Consider the following 18,410-nt stretch of genomic DNA (forward strand, 5'->3'; position numbering starts at 1 on the left):
GCCAGGGCCGGGGGTGTCCCGTGCGGCGACGCGCGGACGCGAGGTTCACGGGGCGAAACGGGGACCGGCCGCGATCGGCGGAATCCAACTCTCCCACGTGAGCAGTCGGAGACACGGCCTCAATGCTCGCGGGATTCCTGCGATCTAGGTCCCAGCAGGTGGGTAAAGGTTTAGCTCACGGCGGGAAAACTGCGGGAACCCGCCGTCGTGCTTAGGATTCCACGTCAAAAAACCCACCTACGGCCAGTTCATAGGCTGAATTAACCCTTTTTTCTGATTGTTTGTTTGTGTTTCCAGCAGGTGGCGCTGTTGCACTGAAGCCTCCCGCCCTGCTCCACGGTTGAACAATTACATGCGCGACAGGGGGGTTGACTCGCGTGGCCTCACCAGCGACAGCATCCATTTCAAAGAGAGAGGCTCCGGGAACAGGACACCGGCGGGACTGCAGGGCCCGACACCGCGCCGTCCGAGCCCGTCGGGGCCCATAAGGGATGGACCCTCACCGCCTGGACCCCGCGGGGAACGCTGACCCGGCGGAGAGTGCACCGAGCGCGTCTGCAGACGACCGGACACCTGACGGTCCCGCCGCAGACAGGCAGCCCCGGCGGTAAGTACCGAGCCGCGGGGGGGATGGAAACCCGCGCAGAGTCTGACCCAGAAGTTTGGCACAAACACGGGTCCTGTCGCTTGTTAGTGATACAGTAAGACAGACAGTTTCTATCCCTTAAATCTCTAACCAGACTCTTCCATCGGTTGGCGTCGGATCTTCCGTGTTAGCGCATATTTCAAACCTGTTATTTTATAATTACCGTCATTGTATTTCGTTTTATTTCGCTTTGTTTTGTTTACTTTAGTTTTGGCCCAGCCGGGCACCGCTGCCGTTCGCTTTCACTTTCGTTTCGTCTGATTAGAAACAGGGAAAGGTGCCTTCGATGTTTCCCGGAAATCCCAGCTCTTCCGCGTCGCCCGGGGGCCCCGGGCGGCTTAACGCAAAACGGCCAGCGGGGGGGGGGTTCTGTCACGAAACAGTCCCCGAGCCTCGGCGGTGTGTTTGCTTCGTGAGACCAAGAAAACGCATTCGTCATTTTACTTACAAGCGACAAAAATAGGCTCGTAGAGAACAAAATGACATTGAAGCAACAGGGACAAAGTGTTGCCCAGCTCTCCAGTAACAAACGACATGCACTCTCGATGTGCACTCGGGCTGCAGCCCCTTACACCGGCTACTCTGCCCTCATGCGTCCCTGAGCGCTGAGCGTCTTAACCATGCGTTGTGTCATTTTCATACCGTGCCTGTTTCCCTGCGCTAGTTCCGTCCCCCCGAATCGAAACGAATGAACTCGGACCTTATGCGGTTTTGACGCCCAGCGGCGACTCGAGCGGATCTCCGTCAGAGTCCCGTCGCACTTGAATGCAGCGTCGTACTGGGATGAAAGTCCACGGCTCATGTCGGAAGCGCTCTAACGTCGCAGCCGGTGGAGGTTGAGTGAATTCTAACAGCCCCCTGCCTGATGGGTAGTTTACCTTAGACCGGTGCATCCAGCTTTATAAACTGACCATAGGTGGTGGTGTTGTTGTTGTTTTTATGTTGAATCCTAATCACAACGGCGAATTCCCAGAGTTTTCCTGGGAACTAAGATGTAGTGGAAGTGTCTCAGGGTGGAAAAATAGTCAAGTGAGGCGCGAGTGCTTTTGCCCACATGCTGGAATCTAGATCGCAGAGATCCCGAGAACGTTGAGGCCGGTTCTCTGGTTTTTCACACGGGCTCTTGACCCCGTTGGTTGGAGAAGCTTGAATTTATACCGTGTAAGGTCATTACTGTAGCAAAAGCCCACCGAGGCCTGCAGCCTTCAACCCAGGAGGTACTTCCCTTAATGTATTTTACTTTTACCGCTGCTCTGCACAAGGCTCATCGCAGTGGAACATCAAACACAGCGGCTATTCATAAAAATAATATAAATAGGAGAGTGTGCCATTGAAAACTGTTCCAAACCTGTGACAAAACAACACCTGCAGTTTGGGACTGCGACCCAAGTTACATCTCTGCGATACGTTAAAAAAAAAAACCCAACTTTTTATTTATTTATGTCACCCAACCTTCTCAGCCCAGTGCACACGTTGTTCGAGGACTCAAAACTTTTTTTAAAAACGTCGCCAGGTAAGATCTCAACGCGGCGTCGACGTCATATAGCTTGAATGTTGCATAGGATTTAACTGATTTTCCCAAGCTTGAATTTACTCGGGGGGGTTGAAGGTCTTCTCGAATGCAGCGGTGCTTAATGTCGCCTCTACACCTGTTAGAAATTTGCCTAAAAATAGGATTGTACCAAGAGATATCTGATTAGAAAGGAAGTATCTAAACCGAGCTTTGTGTTCCAAGTTTTGGCATTTTTTTGCTGCTAGGTGCTGCAGACACACGTGAGTTAGGCCACAGGTTTTACGGTTTCCAGCGCCACATTTAATTACTAATACGCTCTCTGTGTCTCTGTCCTCGTCTCAGCTCAGATGGCTTCACCGTGATCCCCCCTAATGAACCTCGGCGAAGACAGATGAAAATGAGTAGGCTGACGCCGCCGCCGCCGCCTTCAACTGTCCTTCCTGCGTTGGTTTGATCCGTGCTGGTGCGTGTTTGAAATTTCCTTCCCACGTAATGAAGGCTTTTTGTTTTTCTAGTGGCTCAAAAAGAAGAGGAGGAGCTTCAGAGATGGAAAGAGATACACAGGGTCCACTCTGTACACCTGAATCCGGAGAGGCTGGGTAAAACCAACACACGACACATCCAGCGCACCCACCTCCGAGCAACAAGTGCACCCGAAGCAGATGATCTTCAGCTGCACTATACTGTCTACCTTATGCTAACCTGCTGTTTAATTTATCAAGGTGGTGACGTAACACTGGCTGAAGCCAGACAGAGGCAATTCACAGACTTGCGTTGCTCCAAAGTGCAGAAGAAGGTACTTACTCACACGTTCACCCACAGAAACCTCATGTTCATCCATTCGAATCACATGCAGCTTGAAATAAATTTGAATACGTTTTGAACTTACAGGGTAAAGTACTTGTATCAAATATTTTCCCTCCGTCTTCAGAATACTACAAGCAAAGAGTTTATCGAAACAAACCGTGTCCGAGATGCAGGGAAATGTGCCAGAGCGTTTGCGTAGCACTTTTTTTTTTTTCTGCGATGGCTGAATCGCAAAGAAACGGATTTAATGCAAACTGTCGTTTCAAGCTGAGGCAGGAAGAGCTGGACAGGAGGAGGAGAGAAGAGGATGAGGCGAAGCTGCAGAAGAAGAAAGCCGAGCAGAGGGAGAAGGTGAGTGCGAGATTAAAACAACAAGAGTATGTTCTTTGGCCTTTTGGCAAAAACATTTTTATATGTTTTCAGTTCAGTATTAAAAAAGGCCCTTAAATCACTTGTCACCCCTTCCATTTCTATTTCAATTATCTTTGAAAACAAAGCATTAAAATCTAAGAAAGTTCAACCATTAGATACATTTTTTTTAATAACACTGAACAGCCTTTTGGGAGTTATTTTACAATGAAGTGATAATTGACTGGTTTGGCGCCTCCTCTGTCCCTCAGTCCTTCTAATTTGTTTTCATTTCTGTCAGCACAGTGATTTCTTGTGTATCCCAGAGTGCATTTTGAGAAACCCCAGAGTCCCGTGTCAGGAATGTACTGCACTCCGCCACGGCTTGAGAGTGTAGGTGGGAAGAGCAACAACAGTTGCAATAGTAAGAGCCGGGGAGTATTCCAGTAAAGAGTTGCTCCACTCACTCAGAATACAACACGTCTTGTGGCTGCCCGGCTTTACGGTCTGTTCTGCCTGTTCTGTGATTGTAATTGTTTGAAGGTTTTTTTTTTTTTTTTTTGTTGTTGCAGAGATGATGAAACTGTTGAGTGCGTTTGACTCAACGGGTCCTGGCAAAGTGCTGAGCAAAACGATCAGTGCACCTCCGGCACAACATCCCTGCCACAACGTCTACCTTTAGGAATTTAACAATGTCCGGATTTTTGGTTACATTGTCGGAAAGGGTCGCGTTCAGTTACGTGTTTACAACTGACGCCGTGGTTAATGGCGGTGACATCATACGGAGAGGTGTTCCAGCCCGTTCACATACACGGGGCGGACAGAATATTAGAAACGCCTCTCATTATAACGCAGTCCAGTACGACACCATCACTAGCCATGATCGTTTGATTTACCACCTCTACGACAGTGTCCACTAAACTGAACATTATAGGCGTCATAAAAGTGGACTTTACGGCACAACAGTTGTATTGGATTGCATTAGATTGAATAGGTGTACCTAATAAAGTGGCCGCTGCAACTGAACAAAACACAATCAAATGAAGACAAAAAAAAAATGACAAAATGACTTATGCAGCAAATAGAGTGGTGTCGCCCCGTTAACACATTTCTGTGCTGGGTGGCCCTGCTTTGTCTTCCCTCAGTGATCAGCGGTATCATGTTCGGCCTCTAGATGTCAGTAGAGACAAGCATCCACCTGAGCCGGGGCCCGTCCCGGTGGGCCCGAGCAGAGTCTTCCCTCACGCGCCCGACATTACAGCCGTGACAACCACCTGATTAATGGTCTCGTGGGGTTTCCAGCCGCCAAACACAGCTCCTGACTGTGTTCTCAGACGTGTTCTGCTCCTCGTCTGGCTCCTGCTCTTAGTCTAATGGTCGTTAATGGGCTGCTACAGTTAATGTGGAAGGGGGTGATTAATGATGAAGAACAAAGCGGTATTCCACAGACCCTTTCCTGTTGCGCCATGACCTCTGTGTAGCCATAGGAATGTCCTGGTAATCCAGTAAATAAACAGATGCGTGTGAAACAGCCTCTTCTTAGTCTAGAGGCTGGCAAAAACAACAACAATCCATCCCGACCCACTTCGGTTTGGGAGAGTTTGAGATGCAGGGGCAGTTAAATACCAGCCGGAGGATTATTAAGTGTTCACACTTACCGACCACTTTAACCATCTTTTGACATGTCTCTTGTAGACCTTTTTGATAAGCGTGATCATCTTGGAATCGATAAAAACAACCTGTTGCAGTGGCAGCTGTTCATACTGTCACAAGCTTGAGCTTGTGTTGTTATGAATCGTGCTTTTTTTTTCATGTCAGACAAGCATGTGTTGCGTTGCAAGTGACGTGCATGTAGCGTTTATCGATATCTGCGATATCCGTAATAGGACACCGTATTCTACAATTGTTATTGCAGTCATTGCTATGCTGTAATATACTGTGTGTGACCGCATAACTCAGGTCTTTCCAAATACTCATGGCCGCATCATTACGCCCGGTGATCAATAGTAGATAAACATCACTCCTGCAGGCTGGAAAAAACAGGACTTGCGTGGTGTCTGCATGCCAGGCATCCGGTTGTGTGCGTTGGTGTGAATGTTGACTCTAATCCATTGCAGACTGAGCGCCTGGAGGAGAGAAACCGACGGGAGGAGCAGAGGAGGAGGGAGCAGCTCCAGCAGGATCACCTCAGGTCAGCCCTGGATCAGGTTCACTTGGCTCTCATCGCTGTCGCTGTGCGGTATTGTTTTGTTTTCGCGCGCCCCGTTGTGTTCTTTCTTGCCGTGCAATGGATCTTGGTTATAGATGGAGCATCAGATGGCACAGTCTCTGACCCTCTACAAAGGAAGCGCCCAGTGTGTTGTCGTCTGCTGGCCTGTAATTATCACCGGAGTTTTATCGAGCTGCGTTTTCTGTTGGCAGAGAAAGCACAAAAAAAAAACAGAGCGCATTAGGTGTGAATATCAGGCGAAGCATGAAGACAGGCGACAGGAGGTTCAGGGCTAGTTTACCTATTCAAACCTGCAAGGAGCCGTAAAAAAAAAAAAGAAAAAGGATTTCCTGGGAAGATGTTATTGAACAGGATGTGCTCTTCCATAAATTTGGGCGACCTGGGAGAGGGAATGAACACGATTTAGAGAGATTAAGAGACAGCCATGCTAGCAGCTCTCTGAGGCTGTAGTATGGCACATTGGTGCTATGAGCTAAACGCTAATGTCAGCATGGTCACAGTGACAGTGCTGACACGCTGATGTTAAGCAGGAGCCATCTTTAGCCATGTTCACCATCTTACTTTAGAGTGTCAGCATGCTAGAATTTGCTAATTAGCTCAGTTTCATGAGTTTTACACATATTTGATCATAAACCAACATATTGGATTTACTGAAATTTTGATCTGACGAGAGCTGGACGAAAGGTCAAGTCAGGGATCGGTTAAGTTATCACAGTTCATCCTGAGGGGAACACGTGAGTCTGCGCAAAAGTCCGTAGCTATCCACCCAATGGAAGAGATAAAATAGTCCGGACCAAAGTCGTGGGCCGACATTTTCCACAACAAACAATGGTCAGAATCAATGCAACAGGGGCAAAGAGACAGTATATTCTGATGTTTGGTCCCTAGTCCGGGTTAAGCTCCCAACCCCTGGATCCTACACCCCCCGTGATGCGATATGGTAGGGTCTTTTGTTAGACACTCCCTGCCTGGTAAATGCCCATGTCTTTTCTAACGCCACGTCTCCTGCCTTAACTCAGACTTTTTATCCGTCAAAAGTGTGTATTAGAAGGCCTGGGATACGTCAGTGGACTACTTTTCTCAGATTTCCGTAGAGGACGCCGTACAACTGTTTCCACACGCTGACTTTTACGTGTAAAATCGGTGGAATACCCCCATTTAAAGTGTTTTGCATACTGTATTGGACACTCGCTATATAGTGAGCGTCTACTGTCTGCACAAGGTTTTCATGCCGCTCTCTCGACCAGTGTATCAGACAACTTTAAATCAACACCCCGCAGCCGTGATGTTATTGGAATATTTCGCATGGCCGAGTCTGAGGGAAATTGTTTGTCAAGTAGCATGTCTGGCTTCCCGTCAAGATAAATCCGAAAAGGAGACGCCAGACCAATTCTTGAACCTGAAGAAACAATGAAGATATTCAGAAAAGAGACGGAGTGGGACAGCACAGCAGATCGGATGCTCGTGAATGGGGAGAGCGGTGTCAGAGGGGGACAGACAAACCTAGTCAACCTTGTGGGACAGTCAGTATCCCAGGCCTGTGGAGTGTCGGTGCAGTAAACAAATACTCCCTCGTTATTTGTTTGCGTTTCCACTGGTTTTCTGACATGTGTTGCTGTGTATTTACTGCAGGGCGACTGAGAGTTTTCTGCAGAGGTTTGAGAGGAGAGCCCCTGGTCCGCTGGCATCCAGCAGTGCCACACACACGTCATTCAGGGTGAGCCAGAAACCACATAGTGTGTGTGTGTGTGCACTCGTATGTGCCTTCACGTGTTTCGTTTGCATACGCCCCACTCTGTGCATCGGCGTGTGCACGTAGACACGGTATGTGCACACGCGTGGTCCCGGGGTTCAGTGCGGAGCCTCGTATCTGTGGCCGTGAGGCGGGAGGCCGAAGCTCCGTGGTAATTCGCACGGATAGATCTGCCTTTGTGGGCTGTTTTCTGAGTAAATACTCTTGGGTGCGGAGTTTTCATCATCCAGGGCAGCGCTGGGTTTTAAGCAGTATCCCCAGTGGGCCGGGTGGGGCGAGGAGCCGGGGCACACAGCAGTACCGCAGGCTCGCAGCTGAGCAAAAGGAAGTCCAGGTACGCGGAGGAGTAGGCCCCTGCCTTTTCCTCTCTCACGCCCCTCAACGTTGTCCGTCTGTCTGCTCCTTTCACTCTCCTTTTGTTTTCTCTGCTTCCTCCTCTCGTTTCTCAGGCTCTCCTCCTCTCTTGTCTGTTTGGCTTTTCCTGGGAGGGATTGAGTGGAAGGCTTGCAGAGTTCAAGGGACTTCCCAGAGTTCACACCGAGACACAGCACGACATGACTGCGAGGAGTCTGCAGAGGATAGAAACGGAGTGGAATAACCTGTACTAGTAAAAGTACCTGGAGGAAACCCAAGCTCCTCGCCAGCCAGTCACATGCCCTGTCAGTCAAGGGGGGGGGGGGGGGCAACCACTTACCCACACTGTAAATAACTTTCATCATAACCCACATTCTTTTTTGGTTGATTACTGCCATAAATCTCGATATCAGTGTGTGTAAAGCGTGAAGAGGTCGGGGCTATTCTTAGCTCAGAAAACATAAATTTATTGGAGAGTGCTGACAGCTTCTGTCGGGAAGTCAGATGCAGCGCTGGTGGTGTCTGCGCTCCCCCACCCTGCCTGTGGAGGATGTTGTACCAGAGAAGGGGAGAGTGAAGCAGGAAGCGGCCCGAGGACAGGCTGTATTCTGCTGTGAGCGTAGCACTGCATGCGGTGACTGACGACACTGTTTTAAACTGCACACGCAGCTCCCTCGGTGGACAGAGGAAATGTTTCCTTTTCGGGGCTTTTCTCGTCGTGGTGCATTTCTTTTCTCCCCCTTTCTCTTTTTCCTGATGCAAAAGTCTGTCACCGGGCAAGTCGGTGGTTGAGAGGGAGTGGGAGGGAGAGGGAGGGGAGCGTGAGACCCGGGGTCAAACTATGGTGTAGGAAAGGAGAGAGCGGTCGGTTACAGTAATAAAGTAGCCTCTGTTTTACGGTGGGACACACACACACAGTAACAGACAGACGATGGGACGACAGAGTTCACGGGATGGCACCAGGGTCTCAGGCAGCAACAAAGACTCACCTCTTGCTGCTTTCCCGCCTTCTCATTTCTCACCGCGTCTCGCCTCGCTTCATCTTCCCGTCTCTTACGTCTTTTCCTCCGTCTCCTCTTGTCTCCCCTTGTTTTGTCTCGTGTTCTCTCCTTTCTTTTCCCTTCCTTTCCTACATTCTTTTCCTCACCTCTCCCCTCCTCTCATCTCCTTTCCCCTATTCTGTCTTTCCCTCGCTTTTGCTTTTCTTTAATTCGTTTTCCTGTCCTGTCTTGTTTCATCTTGCCTCATTTATGTCCTCTCCTCTCATCACCTCCCCTCTCCACTCCTCTCCTTTCCTCTCCTTTCCTCTCCTCTCCTACCCTCTCCTCTCCTCTCCTTTCCTCCCCACTCCTCTCCTTTCGTCTCCTCTACTCTCCTCTCCTCCCCCCTCCTTCCCTCCCCTCTTCTCTCCTTTCCTCCCCTCTCCTCTCCTCTCCTCCCCTCCTCTCCTCCCCTCCCCTCTCCTCTCCCTCTCCTCCCCTCTCCTTTCCTCCCCTCTCCTCTCCTCTCCTCCCCTCTCCTCTCCTCTCCTCTCCTTTCCTTCCCTCTCCTCTCCTTTCCTCTCCTCTCCTCTCCTCTCCTTTCTCCCCTCTCCCCTCCTCTCCTCTCCTTTCCCCTCTCCTCTCCTTCCCTCCCCTCTCCTCTCCTCCCTCTCCTCTCTCCTCTCCTCTCCTCTCCTCTCCTCTCCTCTCCTCCCCTCTCCTCTCCTCTCCTTTCCTCTCCTTTCCTTTCCTCTCCTACCCTCTCCTTTCCTCTCCTCTACTCTTCTCTCCTTTCCTCCCCACTCCTCTCCTTTCGTCTCCTCTACTCTCCTCTCCTCCCCTCTCCTTTCCTCCCCTCCCCTCTTCTCTCCTTTCCTCCCCTCCCCTCTCCTCTCCTCTCCTCTCCTCTCCTTTCCTTCCCTCTCCACCCCCTCCTCTCCTCCCCTTTCCTCCCCTCTCCCCTCCTTCCCTCCCCTCTTCTCTCCTCTCCTCTCCTCTCCTCTCCTTTCCTCCCCTCTCCCCTCCTTCCCTCCCCTCTCCTCTCCTTTCCTCCCCCCTCCTCCCCTCTCCTCTCCCCTCCTCTCCTCTCCTCTCCTCTCCTCTCCTTTCCTCCCCTCTCCTCTCCTTTCCTCCCCTCTCCTCTCCTCTCCTCTCCTCTCCTCTCCTCTCCTTTCCTTCCCTCTCCACCCCCTCCTCTCCTCCCCTCCCCTCTCCACTCCTCTCTCCTTTCCTCTCCTCTCCTCTCCTCTCCTTTCCTCCCCTCTCCTCTCCTCTCCTTTCCTCTCCTCTCTCCTCTCCTCCCCTCTCCTTTCCTCCCCTCTCCTCTTCTCTCCTCTCCTCCCCTCTCTCTCCTTTCCTTCCCTCCTCCCTCCTCCCCTCCTCTCCTCCCCTCCTCTCCTCTCCTCTCCTTCCCTCCCCTCCCCTCCTCCCCTCTCTCTCCTCTCCCTCTCTCTCCTCTCCTTCCTCTCCTCCCCTCACCTCTCCTCCCCTCCTTCCTCCCCTCTCCTCTCCTCTCCTCTCCTCTCCTCCCCTCTCCTCTCCTTTCCTTCCCTCTCCTCCCCTCCCCTCTCCTTTCCTCCTCTCTCCTCCTCTCCTCTCCTCTCCTCTCCTCCCCTCTCTCTCCTTTCCTTCCCTCCTCCCCTCCCCTCTCCTCCCCTTACCTCCCCTCTCCTCTCCTCTCCACTCCTCTCCTTTCCTCTCCTCCCCTCTTTCCTCCTTTCCTCCCCTCTCCCCTCCTTCCCTCCCCTCTCCTCTCCTCCCCTCTCCTCTCCTTTCCTTCCCTCTCCACCCCCTCCTCTCCTCCCCTCTCCTCTCTCCTCTCCTCTCCTCTACTCCCCTCTCCACTCCTCCCCTCTCCTCTCCTCCCCTCTCCTCCCCTTTCCTCCCCTCTCCTTCGTCTCCTCTCCTCCCCTCTCCTCTCCTCTCCTTCCCTCTCCTCTCCTCTCTCCTCTCCTCCCCTCCTCCCCTCTCCCTCTCCTTTCCTTCCCTCTCCTCCCCTCTCTTTTCCTCCCCACTCCTCTCCTCTCCTCTCCTCTCCTCTCCTCTCCTCCCCTCTCCTCCCCTCCCCTCTCCTCCCCTCTCCTCCCCTCTCCTCTCCTCTCCTTTCCTCCCCTCCCCTCCCCTCTCCTCCCCTCTCTCCTCTCCTCTCCTCTCCTCTCCTCTCCTCCCCTCTCCACTCCTCCCCTCTCCTCTCCTCTCCTCTCCTCTCCTCCCCTCTCCTTTCGTCTCCTCTCCTTTCGTCTCCTCTCCTTTCCTCCCCTACCCCGCCCTTCCTCCCCTCCTTCCCTCCCCTCCCCTCCCCTCTCCTCTCCTCCCCTGATCTCTCCTCTCATCTCCTCCCCTATCCACTCCTCTCTTCTCCTTCCCTCTCCTCTCCTCCCCTCCCCTCCCCTCTCCTCCCCTGTCTTCCCCTCTCCTCCCCTCTCCTCCTCCCCCTCCCTCCCCTCCCCTCTCTCCTCTCTCCTCTCCTCTCCTCCTCCCCCTCCTCTCCTCTCCTCTCTCCCTCTCCTCCTCCCCTCTCCTTCCCTGTCCTTCCCTCTCCTCTCCTCCCCTCCCCTCTCCTCCCCTCTCCTCTCCTCCCCTGTCCTCTCCTCTCCTCCCCTCTCCTCTCCTCCCCTATCCTCTCCTCTCTTCTCCTTCCCTCTCCTTCCCTCTCCTTCCCTCCCCTCTTCTCTCCACTCCTCTCCTTTCCTGCCCTCTACTCTCCTTTCCTTTCCTCTCCTCTCCTCTCCTCCCCTGTCCTCTCCTCTCCTCCCCTCTCCACTCCTCACCTCTCCTCCCTTCTCCTCCCCTCTCCTCCCCTCCCCCCTCTTCCCCTGCGCTCCCCTCCCCTCTGCAGCTCTCTCAGATACACGTCACAGATTAGGAGATGAAAGCTTGCGGCCGTGGAGCAGCAAAAGTCAGCCTTCTTGATGTGGTTCTGACCGGGACCCTGGGATCTGTTGTTCTTTCAGGAACGGCTTCATAAGACAGATTGATTTCTCCTTCATGTCCTCTGTTTGTGGGCGTGTGTGTGTGGTGTGTTTACATGTGTGACGTGTGTGTGAGTGGGAGACTTTGATGGGAGCACAGAGCAGTACAGATGGGCATTGTGTTCCTCCTTCCTCTTGTGCCATCCTAAATAACCACCTCCCTGACCCATTAGCTGTCCCGGGGCAGGAAAACAGACTCAGAATGGAGGGTCACGGAGGGTGGAGGTCTATGTGAGTAGATTTCCATTGAGTGATATTTGAGTTATCTCAGCTAAAGACCGATTGACAACGTGGTAAAAATCGGGGTTAAAGCTGCTTTTCGCCCAAACTGTTACACAGGAAGCCCGACAGATTATAAGAGATCGGCCGACCTGGACAGAAAACAAACTCGCTGAACTTCTACCTCCTTGTTTCCTTTTGTCATTCATCTCTGTGTGTTTTGAAAAATTTTCAGCTGCTGGTGTTGCTGCTACTTTGCTCGTACACTGAAGGCAGCAGTGCTCCTTATAGTTCCCTGCACATACTGTCTGCCCCGCTCCACATGCTCCGCTCGTCGTCGTGCTGCGTTCATACTTATTGCATTTATAGTTCTGCTTTTTATAGCCGGCGCGACAGCTGCCACCACGGTCAGGCGGGTCAACATAAGCAATGAGAGAAATCCTCGCCTATTTCGTCACGGTTAGGGCGGGGCCAGAGAACTCGCCGGAACCAAACTTTCGTATCCGAGCAGACACATATGTACGAGCTCATTTAAAGCAGGGAAAGCGGGTTTTTTTTCATACGACGCGTTTTTTTTTCTTTGAAAAATCACCGCTATCAACATCACATGCAAGAGTTCCTCTCTTTAAAATAAAATAATTAACTGTAGCATAAAACAGTCACTTTACTGTCGACATACACATACAGCTGAACCCGCGTTTGATGGGAACTACATAACAATCTACTGTCAGAAACTACTGCCCTACCTGCTGTAAGCTGCACTTTCCATTTAAAACTACAGCTCTAATAGCGTCTCTGTCAGGAGGGCAGTGGGTCAGTTAGGTATTTATTATAGCCCCTTATAACGGCCTTGACATTTAACACTGATCACATGCTATTTTTTTAGCTCTTTCTCAGTTCCCAAGGGCGTGTTACAGATCTAAGCTATCATTTCCTTCATACTTTGTGTGACCAAACTTTGGTTTGATTAATGGTGTGTTTTTTTTTTTTCGTTTTTTTTTTGTCAGAGTGAGGCCATGGAGAGTAAACAGAGAGAGAAACGGGAGAAAAGTGTGAGAGAAGTGCAGCTGGAACACAAGCGGTACGAACATTCATATCGTTTTTTTTTGTTTTTTTTTTTTTACATTTAACAATTTGATCAGGTTCTTTCTCCAACCTGGCAACGTAAAAGCAGACAATTTTGTCAAAACTTTGACCACATCGGTGCACGAATGAAACTGAGACGTCTCTGCTTAACGGAAATGCTGAAACGCTAGAGCCAAATACAAGCTACACAGACAAAAATTGTACTCAGTAAGATTAATCGCTTGTTTTGTTCATCTTTTTGGAATAAATCCAGAGTAGCCGGGTCAGTGAATGTTAAGTGGCTGTGAGCAATTTACTGACCGCACTATTTTTTAGTGTGCGTTGAAGTTTAAAAAGCTGTCAAACACATCCCATTCACTGCCATTTGGAGCCTGCCAGCAACGTTAAGTCATAAAATCCAACATTAGCTAGTTTTATGTGAAACCATTTTTTTGGTTAATTACATTTTGACAGGGTGAACTCAGCCTTTCTGGACAAACTCGAGGGTCGGGGCGGAGGGAGCGAGAGAGAGACACAGAGGGAAGGCGTCCAGGGGGCAGATCGCCCCCGTTTGGCCTCTGAAAACTTGAGACGCCGGCCGTCTACGACAACTGGACAACCCGCCTTCGCTCACCTGCAACCGGATCCAGAACAGAGCCGCTCTGGCCGGACAGAGGAAGCTGGTGAGCTCAGAGTGGATGCGTGAATATTCCTCCGTCTACTCTTTCTCACGCCTTTTTTTAGTCTGGCTCAACTCTGGTTAACCAAACCTAAATCAGACATGTGACAAGAATCTCCCACCTCATCCTTTCTAAGAGCACTGTGATTGTCTGTTTAGTCTGTGTTAAATCAAAGGCTTTACGTGCTTCGAAAATGTAGGCAGGAAGTTATGCGTGGTACGTAGTGATACTGTAGCTCCTGGCATTTAAATCCTGCTGATACTTGCAGTTTGTGGGAAATGTGTGCGCGCGCGCGCGTGTGTGTGCGTGTGCGCCTATAACTGTGAGTAAGAAAGCATTTTTTTTCCCTCCTTTCTGGGCATAAAGCTTTACTTAATATGCACTGAGTAATATATCAAGCACATTTAAGCTCACCCAGTGAGTTTGCAGACAGGACACACAAACACACACCGTGTGTCATTAGGCTCCCGTCAGTCAGGGAGGAAAATTCTCCAGGAGCAGTGAACCCAGGCCGGACTGACACACTCTCGGCCTGCAGCCAAACAGAGATGCCAGGAGGAACGGTCACACCCTTTTAAAATTTGCCCGCATTGACACATTGAGTTTGATACCTGACTAGCTGCCATGCACCTATGAATACCTGCCCCTCACAACACGAGAAAAGGAAACAGACGGAGAACCTCGTGTTCGTTACCCAATGAAGTTAAGCATTTCCTGCCACTGCATGCGGGCATGCTGCACCTAATGAAGCTCACTCTTTGTCTTTGTCATCGTTCAGTTTTGTTTTTTTTTTGAGTCTTTAACTGCAGCAGTGTTTAGATGATGAAATGTGGGGATTTACCTGCTTAGGTACATTATTTTGATGATGATATTGACCTTTAGGGCAACTAACAGATATTTTCATTGTCTGTGCTTTATTTTCTCAATTAATCGATCGATTGTTTAATCTATAAAAGGTCAGCAAATAGTGGAAAATGTCAATTGTGATTTTCTCAGAGCCCAAGGTGACGTCTTCAGATGTCTTGTTTCATCCGACCAAAAGTTCAAAACCCAAACATGGTCAGTTCACAGTGATATAAAACAGAGAAAAGCAGGAAGTTTCTGCTTGAAAATGACTGAAGTGATAAATCGGTAATCAGAAAAGCTTGTTCCTATTTTTCTCTTTTGATGAACTGACTAATCGTTTCAGCTCCATGACCTTATCAGGCAGATTGGGTGTCGGCGATGAAGTGCCTGATCCATTTTTCTGTGTCCTTGTTAGTATGAAATTCAGTGGTTCAGTTCACTTATTCAGCATTGGCCTCCAACTCAGTTTCTTGGTGCCGCAGCAAACCCTCCAATCACAGAGAGTTATACGGATTTAAAATCTGGAAGAAAAGAGAGCGCTGGTATTGGATCCATACTCGGTATTGACAGACAACAAGGGTTTAGGCTTCAGAATTGGTAGTGGGAGAGAAAAAAGTCGCATTCCAACTTTTTTTTTGTTAATTTTCAGCTAAAAGCTCAGTTTGAGTCATCCTATGGCTCTCGTCTTACTTCTTCATAGCCTTTCATTCTTGACTAGCTGCCCTTCTGAACACCAGCCACAGCGGGGCAATTTCACCGAGCCGAGGTTAAAGCTAAAATTCCCAAGAACGTTTCAAACCTTCAGTCTTGGCACAGCTGTTGTGGGCAAAATATTGCTTGTCGGAATCCCACAACATCCTCAATCCATGTTAGGCTGCAGCCGTCGGCCCCAGTCTGTATTTTACCAGCGTGCTGATCAGGTCCCTCTGTGCTGTCATTACCCGCTCGAGCCATTCCCCCGTCTCGCCGGGGATTGGCTTCTTTTCTCTGTCCCCCACTGTTGCCCAGGCCTGCGTTATTGATTTTCTGGCCCCAGAAATTGACCAGTCTCTGGCAGGGAGCACTACCAGGAGTCTGCTCCCAGTCCGTGTGGGTAGTTGTAGGGAAGAGATGCCAGTATGGTCAGACAGGAGGGCTTCAAGCTGCCTGAAAGAAATAACTGCAGACTTAAGAATTCCACTTTTCCCACTCTGCTTTTAGTGGATTTATTACCAAATAGCTGAGGAAAGAGTATTTGGGGGATCGTCTCACAGCCTTTGGTGACTGATTGTATTTGCAAACAAAACTAATTGTACTAGCTTAAAGAAAATAATGAAATACGTGATGGTATCAGATCTCCGGCTGTTGTACATGAGAATGAGAAAAAGGGCTCCGTATTGTATGTCACGACGAGCAAAGAAGCCTCTTTCAACGGGGGTCTTGTGGGAACAGACCTGAATAAACGGAGCTCTATGAGGATCATTTCTTTCCTGTGTGTTCCCAGACCCGGAGCCTGACTATGACTGGGCCTTGATGAGACTGATGAACAGGTTTCCAAACTGCAGCAGGGTCTTCCTGGAGGACATCCTTGACCAGTGCAACGGCGACTATGAGCAGGCCTACACGCTACTCATCTGGATGCTCAGTTGAATTGTATGTTTCCTTAACGGGAGAACTGTCTTGTCTTAAAATTGTGTTTGATGCTTTAGGAGTTGGACCAAAAAAAAAAGTGTAATCAGTGTTGAGATTTTAAAGAATATCTAGAAATCCGTTACCTACCTTGGTGATGGATGGAGGCAGTCGCATTAAATATATATACCTAGAGAGCAGAATGTGCTTCTTGTAATGTGTTTCTGATTATGCCATTAATCATTGACTGTTTGGTTGCTTGTATCTGTCTGCATGCACTCGTGAGTCATGTCGGGTTTTTGCGCTGACAGAGTTGAATTGATGTTCATTTTCACCAGTTTAGTCGAGGGTCATCGCCATGACTCATAATCTTCAGATCATATTTTGGGCTCTTGATTAAATCAGTGTGTGCGGATGGAAGAAAGCTCTACCCAAATCCAAGTGCTTTTTGTTTGTTTTATAATCAAAGTCACGTGATATATCTATAGCAGGATTCTCAGGGCAACAAAGACGTAAATCCAAATAGGATTTTCTGTAGAAAAGCCTTTTACGATTGGTTTCAGTTCAAAGTCTTATTAACTTTAGAGGCCTTCAGAAAAGTCCCTTGTTGTTAACTTAAACTGTTTAAGTTTGTGTGTTGTAGCCATAAAAACTGGGTGAGGTTTCCAGACAGTGGGCACGGAGCTGCCAGCGGAGCCGTAAGTGGCAGCTCCTTAACATCGCTGAGCTGGACGGCGGTGATGGTTATCACCTGACCGAGGCAACAAAGAACAATGGCTGGTGCTCTCAACATGGGGGACCAGAAAAAAAAAAAAAAAATCCCCTTCTACTTTGGCATGAAGTCATGATGCAAGGATCATTTTACTGCCGGTGTCATCCGGCAAAAGTCTTCACCCTGAAGATCAACAGGAAACCGCAGTCATGGAGACCGTATCATATAACCGACAAAGGTAGAAAGATCTTGGGAACGTGTTATTTAAATTTCCTGGAAAGCACTATGTAGTGCGGTAGTGACTACAGGGAAAATATTAATTTCTTTGAATAAACTGCTCCATTTAAACCGAGTAAATAGTAATTCATTATTCATTTAATGTTGGAAACTTTATTCTTCATATTAAATTGAATGTTTGTACGTTTGGACATGTTTAGTTGGCCCGCTGTGCTCTGACTACAAGACTCTCTGCTCTGAAGCTAGTAAATAATAGTAAATAATATGAATTCATTATTTGTGTGGCCTATCACCGTCTCTGTTGTGTCTATAATTGACACTAAATTTCAGAGTCCTTTCCGGGAAGATCCAGAAGAATTTACTGGGACAATTATTGGAAAAATAGGGACCTGTAAAAAACAAAGCACTACCAACATATGTTCTTCATCGAGGGGCCTAGAGAAAAAAATACAATCTAGCATCTATGGGTTAAAGAAGCGATTTGACATTTTGGAGAATGCGCTCGTTGGCTCAGCCGGATAAGACGATCGACACCCCTGGCCAAGTCTGCCTGATAAGAATGGAGTTAGAGCTGGAAGTCATAAAGTCTAGAAAAGACGGGAAGACAAAGTGTTCACTAGTGAGCACGCTGGTCGGCACACCTTTGAACTTTGGAGAGAGCCAGGCTAGCTTATCCTTTAACGCAACTGACATGTGCTGTTGCAATGACAAGGGAATAATCCCACATAGCATCAAATGATTATAGTATAGACTGTTAGTGTAACATGGTAACAGCCCCGTTCATTTGTAAAATCTTCCCACGTGATAATGTGACGTGGTGTTATATTGTGCAGTGGTTTGCGTTCGGACATTTTTAGAGGAGCACATTCATTTGCGTTACTCGAATTAAAATTGGGATTAAGGGAAGGGAATTACGAGGTTAGGTCATAATATGCAGCGCGAGTGCGAGCACCTTTTGTGTGCATCGCTATCAAGCAAACAGGAAAAACCCGGGAGTGAACCAGCGCCTGGGAAGAGCGAGCGCGCTGAGAGGTGGGGATGCATCGCTGCTCCGTCACCTAATCAATACAGCCCAGTGCGTGTCTGTGAGCTGATGAGACACTGGGTGTGGAAAGGTATCATATGATGAGTCCTCGGGCTGTGAGGATCTCTTACAGGGTAGTTCAATCAGCTCAAATGGAAACAGCCCTGGGACCCAGTACAGCCAGTCTGTGGCCTGTTCCAAGGAGCAGGTTTACTCAGTTATCTGTATAAAAACATGAAATCCCCTCAAATTTGTTACGTGGACTCATGTGGAAAGACTTTTTTTTTTTTAAATGAAGTATACCTCATAACTCACTCGACCTGCTTCTTGGAAAGGGCCCCACACTTGTCTGTGTGTGTATTTTACAAGTTTTGGGGTTGTGCAATTTGTGACACCGTGTATAGTATGGATGCGAA

The 18,410-nt window shown here is 49.1% G+C and overlaps 1 protein-coding gene across 3 annotated transcripts; it reads left to right on the plus strand.

The window, feature by feature from the left end:
• The first annotated feature begins 65 nt into the window (after nt 1-65).
• Nucleotides 66-16,840, plus strand: epsti1 (epithelial stromal interaction 1). 3 transcript variants are annotated; one of them, XM_040149009.1, is made up of 12 exons: nt 66-158; nt 301-607; nt 2,502-2,560; nt 2,675-2,758; nt 2,882-2,955; nt 3,234-3,317; nt 5,432-5,505; nt 7,177-7,261; nt 12,830-12,903; nt 13,362-13,570; nt 15,897-16,045; nt 16,665-16,840. In XM_040149009.1, the coding sequence occupies exons 2-11, from the start codon at nt 492-494 to the stop codon at nt 16,040-16,042; spliced, it is 1,005 nt and encodes a 334-aa protein (XP_040004943.1). In that variant the 5' UTR covers nt 66-158; nt 301-491; the 3' UTR covers nt 16,043-16,045; nt 16,665-16,840. The 3 variants fall into 3 exon arrangements, with proteins under 3 accessions (XP_040004943.1, XP_040004942.1, XP_040004944.1); XM_040149008.1 differs by having other exon boundaries at nt 67-158; nt 15,897-16,840; XM_040149010.1 differs by lacking the exons at nt 66-158; nt 301-607 and adding an exon at nt 648-1,515 and having other exon boundaries at nt 15,897-16,840.
• The last annotated feature ends 1,570 nt before the right edge of the window (nt 16,841-18,410 follow it).

This window comes from Xiphias gladius, chromosome 16 (genome assembly GCF_016859285.1).
Source record: "Xiphias gladius isolate SHS-SW01 ecotype Sanya breed wild chromosome 16, ASM1685928v1, whole genome shotgun sequence".
NCBI classification, from domain to species: domain Eukaryota; kingdom Metazoa; phylum Chordata; class Actinopteri; order Istiophoriformes; family Xiphiidae; genus Xiphias; species Xiphias gladius.

Bases quoted from the DNA above. Each gene is read 5' to 3' on its own strand.
- epsti1 (XM_040149009.1), top strand. From the start codon at position 492: ATGGACCCTCACCGCCTGGACCCCGCGGGGAACGCTGACCCGGCGGAG. The intron at 2,759-2,881 runs GTAAAACCAACA...TAATTTATCAAG, and splicing joins CCTGAATCCGGAGAGGCTGG to GTGGTGACGTAACACTGGCT. The intron at 5,506-7,176 runs GTCAGCCCTGGA...TATTTACTGCAG, and splicing joins CTCCAGCAGGATCACCTCAG to GGCGACTGAGAGTTTTCTGC.